This window comes from Alosa pseudoharengus, unplaced genomic scaffold (genome assembly GCF_046254945.1).
Source record: "Alosa pseudoharengus isolate Yale_2024_CS ecotype anadromous, Long Island Sound unplaced genomic scaffold, YU_APseudo_1.1 YU_APseudo_1.1_scf_4, whole genome shotgun sequence".
Lineage (NCBI taxonomy): Eukaryota > Metazoa > Chordata > Actinopteri > Clupeiformes > Clupeidae > Alosa > Alosa pseudoharengus.
The window spans coordinates 34,161,210-34,174,506 of NW_027468774.1; the positions used below are offsets into that span (position 1 = coordinate 34,161,210).

Below are 13,297 nucleotides of genomic sequence, written 5' to 3' on the forward strand. Positions count from 1 at the left end.
AGTGCCTTGCTCACGGTGGCAGCCAGGAATTGAACTCACACCTTTTCTGACTACTGAATTCTAGCCCAGCTCCTTAGCCACTACTACTACCACCACACCGAATTGTGAGAAAGCATTGCTTTGAAAGACTTCCTCTTCATTTTCTGTTTGTGTTATCTGTCTGTGTTCCTACGTGCATGTCATAATTTTATTTACTGGATAAAAATGTACTGACCTGAACTATTGAAATGTTATGTTTGTTTTTGTAATGTCTGATTGCTATTACCGGTATACTTTTAGGAAGTGAAAGGTCACTTGTCTACCCTGTACACTCTTAAAACGAATGTGTTGAAAACAACACAACTTGAGTTGTTTTTAACACATCTCTGTGTCCAGATAGGGACAACTCAGTTTGTGTTGTTTCCTTTTTTATTTATTACACAATATATGTTGAAAATAACACAACTTGTGTTGTTTTTTTAACACATCTCTGTGTCCAGATAGGGACAACACATTAGTTTTAAGAGTGTATAAGGTGTCAGTTGGTGCCTCGTTCATAACTAGGGTTTAGGTTAAGGTTATTTCTGTGATTAGTTATTTAAGGACATAGATAACCAACCATGCTTCGACAGGAGGCGTTTCCTCTTGGTTTCCATGTTGCCCACTACAGACCTCTCCGGAACAACCAGTGAAACATTGCAATGCTTTTTTGTCAATGTGTCATAGAGACATTATCTTTTGGAATGTGGTTAAAGTGGTTGAAGAAACCTCATCCCTCAGCATAGACACACATTCTTTGTTTTGCATGTAGACCAGTGAAATATTCCTATAGGCTATAGCCTGTATTCAGTGTTTCATCGAAAGGTCACTGTTCATGTGGCCCAGTGCTGTGCTGTTTTACCATTGTGTAATTGAGCTTTAATACACACACACACACACGCACAGAGAGAGAGGGGGGGGAGAGAGAGAGAGAGAGAGAGAGGGGGAGAGAGAGAGAGAGAGAGAGAGAGAAAGACATGCAAACAACCAAACAAATGCTTGCACACACACATATACAGCACGACTGACGACAATAGGTCTGTTTGTGGAGACTGACTGAGGCCCAACCAGCTGACATACCGACACGGCAACACACACACACAACACACTCAAACACACAAAAAACCCCATAAAAACACACAATAAAAACATATAAAACACACAAAACTAACAGTGAGGCAGTGTCTCTTAAGAAACTTACGCAAAAGCCTGAACCAGATGGCAGCTCTACATGGTTACATCTGCATTGTAAATAGTGTAATCACACAAGCTGACAAGTATGTTCTTCACATGACTAGCACTCAGAAGTGTATAACTCATACTGACAAGTAGACCTCTCCACCTGATACTCATACTTCCATTCCACTCATATCTCTCAACTCTTTCTAAGAGAGTCTGAGAGGCCAGTGAAACATTGGGGGATCACAGACGCTACATAGATTAGCTTTGAGGCTAAAATGGTCTTAAGGCTTTGCGAACAGTTATTTTTATTATTGTGTGTTATTATTATTGTTATTAATCTTTTATTATTGTGGTTCAATGCAAATATGTCCTCTCTTTTTTGGATTGTAGGATTACCAATGTAATATTGATATGCAGGGCTTTTAGTCGTGTTGATGGATTACCGGTACTTCTGCTTCTCTAAACAGATTAACCAATTTCATCTGTAAAAAAACTTGATGTGTGGCATATTCTCATATTGAAAAAGGGCTGTGTCACCCTGTGAGTGTTGAAGTTGTTTGTGATCAGTAAAAGCCATTATCCTTCCGTTTTTGGCTCTCATAACTAGGGGAAGACCTGTGTTCTGTTGCTAGTGTCACATCCAGAGGTGGCACAACCCCGTCTCAAGCCATCTTGCTTGTTTTGTTTATCCCACAGTCACCAACAAGCACCACTTTGTGGACAGAGGGCTGCTCTACCAGTTCCGCTTGAACTTCCGGCGGCGGCGGCGACTGATGGAGCTCCTGAACGAGCGCTGCAAGACCATCCCTGAGAGCCACGACAGCCCCTTCTGCCTGCGCAAGCAAAACAACGAGGGGGGCAACACCAGCTTCCTGTCAGGTACACACACCCCTTAGAGGTCTAGTTACAGTGCGGGGGGTGGTCCACACAGAATTAACTCAGCTACAGCTTCCTCTAAAAAGTGCCTGCACACTTTCCTTAAAAAGTGCCTGCACACTTATTATGGCTTGCTTAGATGACTGTTGGGGTGGAGTGAGATTTAAATAGGCTCCATATGACACAGCAATCCTTATGACCTGTCATGAGGTGGTTTGTGACCTCATAATCATCCCAGTTATGTTGACTTAGGTACTGCTGGCCAGTTATGTTGAACTAGATACTGCTGGGTAAGGTCTGAGTGGGTTTGCCTATCATGTGCATAGGTTCAACACTCAGTTCCTACTTCATGATGTATTCTGAAAGCTGAAAGCAAACAAATTTTACAAGCAAACACATGTTATAATGGAAATGGTGTACAAACAGGGTGTGATCAGAATATAAAATATTGCCTTATTTGCCTCCAAAAGTTCGTCTGGTTCTCATTGAGTGTCTGTGCCGCTCCCAGAATATTAATGTGCTGAAGACCATTTCTCTCTGTCTGCAGCAGAATGAATCCATTGAAATAATCAGTTCCAAGTAAAGCCAGCGGCTTTTCTTCTAAATAGGCCTAATGTTCAAATAAAGCATAGAAGAGAACCTACTCCATATTTATTAGCAGTATTTTTAAGTTGTTTGTACAAACCAGTAAACACAGACAGGTATAGGTCCTGGATTAGTTACAGTGTTAGCCCTCCATCCCCCCAACTAAGCAAGTCACATTAGGACACATACTGCAGCTTAATGCACACTTTGACCTGAATAAGAAATCATTTTCATCTGAATAATAAATTCTAATTGGAAAAACTGGAAATGTGCATGCAATCCTCTAGTGCACATAAAAATGTGATTCGCTAGATGGTGGTGGATTTACTCTTGATTCACATAGTTATAATGCAATTAAAGTCGATGGAGATTTATTCACATTTGTTGTATTTTTACCTACGTGTTGTTGTCCATAAACGTTGCCCTGACGACCTGATGTTATGATCCCACAACAGTTCAGAACCCTTGATTAGGAGAATGTCAATTTTGAATTCGCACAGTTGATGGAAACGCACGCCGATATACATTTTTTTTGACAAATGTTCATGAATGCGCATGTGTGTGCATGCGAATGACCTAAATAGAAACCCAACTTGTACCAGAGCAATATAGTGTTAAGCTAGGTCTTTCTGGGTCTGTTAGGCTGGCTGCTTTTCACCCACACAGGCCATGCCCACACGAAGCAGCATGTCTGCTGTCATTTGCTTATTCACAATAAGCTAGCCAGATTCACTCCTATTTTTGAGAAAAATGCATTAACTCTTTGCATCTTTGACTTCAATGGTTGTGTTTAATTATGAATGAAAAATGCTTCTATGTAGTGTGTTATTGCTGAAAGACATACATGAGTGTGAGCTTCACCTGCCACCTTTCCATTAAACGTTTTTAAACTTTCAGTATATCACACTCAGAGGAGGCAGTTCGAAGAAGAGGGGAGAAACAAGTTTCGGCCTCAGCCATAAAATGATTAGTGTTTGTTTATAGCACACTTGAGAGCTCTAACTGTCTCAGATGAACTTCAGCCTCCAAAGTTACACAATGTTCTTTTTCATGGAGATGAAATATGTTGCTACCAACAGGGAGCCAGTGGTGAATGCTGTGCTCAGTTCAGACGGACTGAGTGTGAGTGTGAGTGGTGAGGTCTGCGCCAGTGTTAATGTGCGATGGCGCAAGTCCGCACACCTCATATTAACACTGTGGCCACATGCGGTCAGTGGGAGAGGTACGCGGGAATTCGCTGAGAATCTTAATCCCACTCCCCTCCTGCCAAATGGCCTCTCGGGAGAGGAGAGGAGCGGAGCGCCCCGTTTGGGGGTGAGGTCAGAACACAGCATCCCCAGTATCCCGAAGAGAGCCGTGTCAGGAAGCAAAACGCAGCAGAGTGGCTGAGTGACTCGCTGAACTTTGTACAGCAGAGAGAAGGCTCTCTGTCCTTTGTCAAAGTTACACTACACAAATGCAGCACAAGAACATGTTTGAAACCCCCATTAGTGATATGAAGCATGCTCTACCAAATCATATAGCCAGATTCCTTGAAATAGTATTGTAGAAACAATAGAGATTGCTTTATTGCTTCATTGTTGATGGATCACTAGAAAGTATTTGCCCATTGGTCAATCCGTCCAACCTCCTTTGAGCATTGTAGCATATCGATGGAAGCTCTTCAGAGTGCAGTGACTGGCCCAGTGCTACTCCTGTCCAAACTTCTCTCTCGAGTTTGGTCAGTCCGTCCAACCTCCTTTGAGCATTGTAGCATATCAATGGAAGCTCTTCAGAGTGCAGTGACTGGCCCAGTGCTACTCCTGTCCAAACTTCTCTCTCGATTTTGGGCTGGTCGCTCCCCTCTCTCTTGTCTGCGCACCGCTCCGTGCTGCCCGACCACAGCAGGATGCAGCAGGCCGTTACCACTTGTTTTGTCCGCCACGCTTGTTTGCATTCTTGTAGTCGGAGCGATGTGGCGGCGGGGGCATTCTTGCGCCCGTGTTTGTTGATGTTAGGCGAGTTAGGGAGCAGATGTGGGCAGGCGGGCGTCGCGTCTGGTGTCCTCTGCTCTGCCTCTGCACAGCAGGAATGTACAGGCTTTTAATTTGTAGCAGCCTGGGCTCCCTGTTCCAACAACCTTGGATGACTGGGACAGAATAACAGTTTGGTGCGCTGTGTGGTGTTATACCTCAGGGGAATTGAAGCGATTAAACACATTTATTTACGGTTTCACTTTGACTGTGTAGCCCTCATATGTATACCTTGTTTGTGCAGACAGAAAATATAGGTGCCAGTTTTATGTTGCTCATTTGAATCACTTTCCACAGATTGTCTCAGATATGGTTCTGAGTGGCAATGAGGTTTGCACCTGTTTTTGCACATGTTTTTGCACCTGTTTTTACACCTGTGCATATTTATGACACTGAAGTGGTATCCTCTTATCTGACTCTGTGGTAGAGAGCCAGTAAGCTCATTTCCCACAACCTTGGTGTGTTCCTTTAAAGCAGACTCAGTAACTGTGGTTCTTCAGGCCTGTTTGTGGCTGCAGGAGTGAGACTCTAAAGCAGGTGTTGTGTCTCTCTTTCTTTCTCTCACCCCCCTGCTCTCCCTTCCTCTCTCTCTCTCTCTCCTCCTCCTGCTTTCCCTCCATCTCTCTATCTCTATCTTTCTCCTTTGCTGTCTGTCCTATCTCTCTCCCTCACCATGTTTTCCCTTCCTCTCTTTCTCCCTGAGTCCTCTCTCTCTCTCCCTCTCTCTCTCTCTCTCTCTCTCTCTCTCTCTCTCCATCCCTGCAGTGAGTCCCACTAAGGAGATCCGGGTGGTGTCGGCAGTGCGGCGCAGCAGCATGAGCAGCAGCTGTGGCAGCAGTGGTTACTACAGCAGCAGCCCCACCCTCAGCAGCAGCCCGCCCGTGCTCTGCAACCCCAAGTCTGGTGAGTGCGTAACACACACACATATATATATGCACACACACACACACACACACACACACACACACACACGCACACACACACACACACACACGCACACGCACGCACACACACACACACGCATGCACGCACGCACGCACACACACACACACGCACGCACGCACACACACACACCCACACACACACACACACACACACACACACACACACACACACACACACACTAGGGTGGTTCACAAAATTATTTTTCACCAAATTTGGCCAGATCGCGTTTTGTCTTATTCCAAGTATCTGTACCAAAAATGGAGTCAATTGCTGCACATTTAGGGGTGGCACACTTTCACAATTTTGACACACAGACAATACATGATGTATTGGTATCCGGATAAAACCATTGCAGATGCTGCATTGAAGAGCATTGGACGACATTTGTGGTACCCGTCAGAAGAACTCGTCGCCCTGGCATTTTTTGATGCTCAGCTCACTACCATTGGTGGTGGTTAGTGAGGTCCCCCCTTCCCCCCTTTCTGGTTCCTGCGAAAGTTATGCATTCTTAGGTTGAGCAATTGTAAAAAAGTGTGCCACCCTTTACTGGCGTCCTATTGGCTCAATTTTTGGTACAGATGTTAAAAATGTCAATAGGAACAAGGCAAAATGCGATCTGGCAAAATTTGGAAAACTTTTACTTATACTATTATATTGTGAACCACCCTAACACACACACACACACACACACACACACACACACACATGAACAAAAGGATACAGATTGACGCAAATTACACAACAGCACAAAGTATACATGCACAGCCACATTCATGTACAGACATGCAGTGTGCAGTTTTTTTTTGCCTGAAAAAATCCCAAAACTAAACAGTCAGGGAAGGTCAAGCGCTACGATAAGTGTATGTGTGTGTGTGTGTGTGTGTCATGAGCCAAGCTGAGTCACTCCTTACACAGAAATAGATCAAAGTCTTCCATTCTTAGAATCATATTTCATACCTCCCTTTCTTCAGCCAATCTGCACTAATGCTCAACTCCTCTCCAGTCCACCAATCACACGCGAGTGTGTGCACAGGCAGCCTGCTTCTGACAGGGTTCTCTCGCTCACTTCGTTTACATCTCGCCATTCTGGACATGAAACCGACCCAGAGAGCCTGTGAGAACCACTGCGTGCACTTATCAGCTGCTTAGGAGCTAGAGACACAGAATTATTAGGGCCGTCGTGCTTTTTATCTGTGTGTGTGTGTGTGTGTGTGTGTGTGTGTGTGTGTGTGTGTGTGTGTGTGTGTGTGTGTGTGTGTACGTGTGAGTGTACTGTACGTGTGAGTGTGCGTGCGTGCGTGCGTGCGTGTGTGTGTGTGTGTGTGTGCGTGCGTGGGTGTGCGTGTGTGTGTGCGTGCATGTGTGGGTGTGCGTGCGTGTGTGTACATGTGTGAGTGTGTGTGTGTGTGCAGAGGCAGGAAACTGGAGGCCTCATCCTCCCACGCTCCCTGGCTGAAACTTCAGTTTAAACGTTAAGAGGGTTTTTGCATAGCATAGCTGGCCCCTCAGTCTTAAATACTCCCATCTGGATCTTAGGCCTCTCTAAGTACAGCGCCAGTAACAAGCATGCCTACATATATTACAAGCCTTTATCTTTTATTATCTTTATTCTTGTGTGATCATCCAGCTTTCCTATCAGCTCCGTGTCACAGAGTTCCTGTGCACAGACAAAGGTGACTCTACTCCCTATATGCTATAAAAAATCTTTTGGTTTTAGCGCTAAGCATTAAGATAATATATCATATTATATATCATATTTTATAAAATAATCGAATTTGAAAAAAGAAAAACTGCTTGAAAATGGATAACCAATTGAAATTTGAAATGCAAGATTATACGTAATATTGAATTAGAGCAGTGGTCCCCAAACTTTTTCTTCCGAGGGCCAGCTCAAAATGCCTGGCTCTAAGAGAGTGCCAGAGACTCGGAGTATATCAGTAACCATAAATAGCTTAGTGCTGTGAACAGTCTACCTTAGTTGAATATTCCATTACATTTAATCATAGGCTACTGTAATTTAATACCATTGCTAGCTGTGTTTATATTGCCATCATGCCATATCAGTGTAAAATGTAGCTCAAATGAAATATTCAAAATGTGAACTCTGAACTCTGTGTCTTTGCATACACAGCTCAAATTGTGAACAAGCAATATCCTACAAATAAAGTTCTCAAACTATGAGAGTTTTATGAAGTGCTGGCAAAAACATCTGAAATGACCACTTTCACTCACCTGATGAGAACTTTGTGAATTGTGAATTTGTATGAACATTTGAACGATAAAAAATAGAAATAATTATCCCAGAAAGTCCCAGAAATATGACTTGAATAGAAGTTGGTTAGTTATTAGCAATTAATTGATAAACTTTTAGAATACTTTGAGCACTGATACAGTCAGCATAGGCCTCTTACATTGTTTGCAAGTGGGCCTACATTTCATTCCGTTTTCGATGGCAAACGCGAAACAGCGCCAAAACAACCACCAGAGTATTACACATGTACTGTTAAGACTCGCTATAGAGAATGAATGGGGGGAATTACGGAGGTTATAGTTTGACGATGTCATACTCCCATGCGGGGCAGATGCTATATACCACGGTCATGTTTGGGGGGGCCACCCAAAATGAGGTGGCGGGCCGTATCCGGCCCGCGGGCCGTAGTTTGGGGACCACTGAATTAGAGTGTCCAATTAGTTATTGGGTGTTTTTATGTTGGTTTTTAAATTAGAAGCATTTATTGATGGATTAATTTGTCATTTACAAGTTGTTTTCATAATTCTTCTTTATTACCATTTACAATGGCAAATTAATGAAATCTTTTATTACTTTTTCAGTGACACCTGCGGTCCTCCATATTAATAAGATGCACATTTTCAATGTACTCATGTCGTTATTTCCTCTTGACATGAAGCGTGGTCTATGGGTTGCACTTGGTGAAAACAAAATCACGTCATTTGTTCACTGAAAATGCCCTAGAACTATTCTGAAGTTGACGACGGCTGGATTTACTGAATACCCCTACAAACTACCAGCGGGGGTCGTAGGAAAAGTGACCCGACTAAATGGCCAAATATTCTGTCATTTTAAATTCACTTCAGTTCTCCGTGCATTTTGTTTTCACCAGTTGTTGCATTTGTTTTCACTGAGTTGTCCCAAACTAGAAGAGGCCGCGATGTCAAGAATAGTGACAATGATCAAGAGAGAGAGACGTGAAGTCAGATATGTAGGGGATAATGGACGACACAGCGCTTGAGTATAATGAAAATAATGCACGTTTGAGGTGCTAATGCAGGCCACATTACCACCTCGAACGTGCATTATTTATCTGATACTCGAACGTGGTGTCGTCCATTATCCCTTACATATAGAGGCCAGGCTTGTGCAAAATTCCAGAATTGAATTGAAACTGGCTCCTAAATTCCAATTCAATTCTTGAATTTCACTTGCATTTCAATTGAGGTAGCAAACAGGAAGCAGAATTGCAATTCGAATTGTGCACAACCCTGATAGAGGCGTCCTGAGCTCTGCTGGGAAAGAGTGCAAGAGGACAGGAAGTGAGGCTCTGAGGCTGGCCTGCCTCTCTGCACTCTCCCCTCCCCTCCCCTCCACTTGGCTCTGCTCCTACAGACTGGCTCTAACCCGATGACAGTAATCCGTATGGGAGACGGTCATCGCTGTTCCCATAAACTCTCTCTCCTCTTGATCCGCTGGAGCAGCCAAGACATTGCGGCGTAAAATCCAGGACTGAAAAAAAATCCCCTCCCCAATTCCCACATGTGCAGCCTCTCTCCGTTAGACATTCTGAGGCACCTGACAGCGGCAGACACAGAAACACTGCATGCCGGTTTCCACTGCACCTCCGTGCATCTGGCAGCAGCCCTAATGCTATATGAAATATTAATCGCCATTATGGGATAATCCATTTGCAGCACTATATAGCTGCATACAGAAGAAAAGCGAACTGTCCGTTTGAAACATATGCCATGTATTTTTTGGTATTCTATTAAAAAATCATGAAAACTTATATAAATAATTACTGCTGTGATTTAGAATTCACAAGGGATTCTGCATTGGTGTAGACGCCCAGTGTAAAGGCCCATTCACACCAAGAACGATAACGATAACTACAGTATAAATAAATATTGTTCTCGTTAATATGAATGACGACGTTCTCACATTAACTATAACGATAACGACATGAAGAACGATATCGTTGGGGATCACTTTTTCAGAGCGATTCAAAGAGACCCTTCAAAACGATAAAAAACGAATAACCAATCAGAACCCATCGAATTTTAACCGTCACATTCATTAGCACAAGGAGAGACTTTGTTTATCGTTGTTCAGTGTGAACACTTCTACCGTTATGGTTATGGTTATAGTTATTGTTCTTGGTGTGAATGGGCCTTAAAGCAACACCAAAGAGTTTTTTGTACCTTAAAATAATGTTTCCAAAATTGTTTCAGTGGTTCATCAACTCGTTATAGGGTGAACAGAACTTCTGTATTCGCTTCGCGGCCCTCTATCGGCTATAACCGCACTATGTAAGTATGTCTGCTGTATGCTTGATGAAACACGTACTTAAAATACTTTTCAGAAAGTTTTTCCACTGTATTTTTTTTAAAGCAATTTCAGCAAATCCTACCAAAGGAAAAACAGGTTTTTCAAATATTATTGGGCAATTTCTAACTAGGCGTGACTGAGAAAGAGAGAAGCAGGGAGGAGAGCCCAGCCGCACCCTGACCCACAGAGAGGGGAACTGCATGTAAACTCTATGACCCAACCCCAAGCAACTCTCTCCCTTTCACACTCTCTCTCTCTCTCTCTCTCTCTCTCTCTCTCTCTGTCTGTGTGTGTGTGTGCGTGAGAGTGAGAGTGTGAGAGAGAGAGAGAGAGAGAGAGAGAGAGAGAGAGAGAGAGAGAGATAGCTGGCAGGGACACTCAGTTCCCCCTGCGGGACAGGCAGGGGAGAAGAGCCAGAGAGCAGTCTGTCACTGGGACAGAGGAGCAGTTCACACACACACACACACACACACACACACACACACACACACACACACACACACACACACACACATGTATGCACACAGAGACACACAGACACATGCACACACACAGAGACACGAAGAGAGAGAGAGAGAGAGAGAGAGAGAGAGAGCGACCACAGAAATGAAAGCATGCGGCAGCCATGGCTTCTTCTAAGACATGCAACTAAAGCAGTAATGAGGCACTACATATGCCGCACGTAATTTGGAGTCTGCATCAAAGGGGAACCCTCAATTTGTCAAGCTTTTTGTTCAGTAGTTTACTTTAGAGTCGTGCTGAATGCATGAAGGTCTTTAGCAGCCATGCTCTTTAGAAGACCTCTTAACAGTTTGTGAGGTGCAAGAGAATGCTATGGATGATTGCATACGTTTCAGTTTGTAAAGAGAAGCTGTCATCTTGTTCAGATGTATTAGTTTAGGAGGAAAGCTTTTCATTGGCTCTTTATTTCTACCAATCATCACTCTCTTTCAGGACTCCCGCCCCCGCAGGAAAACAAACCACACATTAAATGCCTGAGTGTAACATAAGACCTCTTTTGTGCCGCTTACGATGACCAAACTTCTGGCCTTCTTCTCTTACTAAGAGGAGGATTGAGATGTACCGTCAGTTATATTTAATAAAGGACAGAAAGACATGTTTGGATGGGGAGAGTAGAGATGGTAAAGATGTATAGACACAAAAACCCATCTGTACACACGTGTTTGTCCACCTTGAGCAGTAGACACATGAATAAGTGTCTGTCTTTTCCGCTGTCCATCAATTTAAGTGCTATGCCAATTAAAATTCCAAGCAAAGAAACATGCAGGAAGTTGACTGTGGTGTAAGTCAGTGGTCTTCAAACTTTTTCTTCCGAGGGCCAGCTCAAAATGCCTGGCTCTAAGAGAGTGCCAGAGACTCGGAGTATATCAGTAACCATAAATAGCTTAGTGCTGTGAACAGTCTTCCTTAGTTAAATATTCCATTACATTAATCATAGGCTACTGTAATTTAATACCATTGCTAGCTGTTTATATTGCCATCATGCCATATCAGTGTAAAATGTAGCTCAAATGAAATATTCAAAATTTGAACTCTGAACTCTGTGTCTTTGCATACACAGCTCAAATTGTGAACAAGCAATATCTTACAAATAATTTAAAGTTCTCAAACTATGAGAGTTTTATGAAGTGCTGGCAAAAACATCTGAAATGACCACTTTCACTCACCTGATGAGAAAGTCCCAGAAATATGACTTGAATAGAAGTAAGTTAGTTATTAGCAATTAATTGATAAACTTTTAGAATACTTTGAGCACTGATACAGTCAGCATAGGCCTCTTACGTTGTTTGCAAGTAGGCCTACATTTTATTCCGTTTTCGATAAACGCGAAACAGCGCCAAAACAACCACCAGTGGACAAAAAGAGTATTACACGTGTACTGTTAAGACTCGCTATAGAGAATGAATGGGGGAAATTACGGAGGTTATAGTTTGACGATGTCATACTCCCATGCGGGGCAGATGCTATATACCACGGTCATGTTTTGGGGGGCCACCAAAAATGAGGTGGCGGGCCGTATCCGGCCCGCGGGCCGTAGTTTGGGGACCACTGGTGTAAGTGAACTTTGGTTGTTGGTAGTGGTGGTGATGGTGATGATTTTTCACAGTGAGGTTACAGGGTTGTCCTCCCGCCCTTCATTTACAGCCTTTTCCATTGACACAGGCACATCTGATAACAAGACTGTAAATTGTCTTAGTCATGCTTTTCTGCCCTTTCAGGCTCCTTTGGCACTGAAGCTAAACCAAGTAGCTGTGCTATCTGTTAAAGCTTCAGTCATACCAAAGAGGAAACAGCACCACAACTCTGCATCATACACACACACACATACACACACACACACACACACACACATACAGTACACACACACACACACACACACACACACACACACACAACAGTGTGCATAAATAGATAAACATCGTCAGACTTCATGGCTTTGAGTGACTGACACGGTCAGATCAGAGGTCAGGACTGACCGCTTGCCTCTTCCCCATTTAGCTCAAAAGTATGGAGAAGAAAGCATGAGTCTTCTTTCTCTTCCGCTTTCTTTCTACAGCTTAGAAAACCCCATTTTGATTAAGCACAAAGTCCTAGGTAATAAATAGTTCCTGCTACTTTAGCATATCAGTTCAGGCCACATATTCCCTGATCAGATTAGCGGAGACACCTCCCTATCTCTCTCTCTATCTCTCTCTCTCTCTCTCTCTCTCTCTCTCTCTCAAGTCAAGTCAAATGTATTATCCCACAGGGGGAAATTAAGTTGCAGCCAGTTATCAAGAAACACACAACCAATGACACAACACACATCTAGGTGTAGTGATCCTCACTTGGTGCTGATCAGATCTGTATTTTGGAGCGTAGCTTGTCCAGAAGGCATTTCATATGGCATGTGAGGCCAATGGGAGTGTTTGTCGGGGGTGGGTGTGGGGGCGGGGGGGGTCCTCATTCAGAGATATTCCTTATGGTCACGGTGTGGCAGCATTCCCGTAAACGCAAACAGTGTGCTGTTTACAGTAGTTGCAGTCTGGAAGGGGAGCTTTGGCGCGTGACTCAGTTGAATTGTATGAATGCATAGTAGTGTGACTGTGACTGTATC

The 13,297-nt window shown here is 43.5% G+C and overlaps 1 protein-coding gene across 2 annotated transcripts in view; it reads left to right on the forward strand.

Moving 5' to 3' along the window:
* Window positions 1–13,297, forward strand: part of deptor (DEP domain containing MTOR-interacting protein) — a 39,943-nt gene that overhangs the window by 17,011 nt on the left and 9,635 nt on the right. For both annotated transcript variants that reach the window (XM_076265979.1, XM_076265978.1), the window contains 2 exons: window positions 1,897–2,079; window positions 5,439–5,576. In XM_076265979.1, the coding sequence (XP_076122094.1) occupies window positions 1,897–2,079; window positions 5,439–5,576 (321 nt within the window). The remainder of the gene's footprint in view (window positions 1–1,896; window positions 2,080–5,438; window positions 5,577–13,297) is intronic.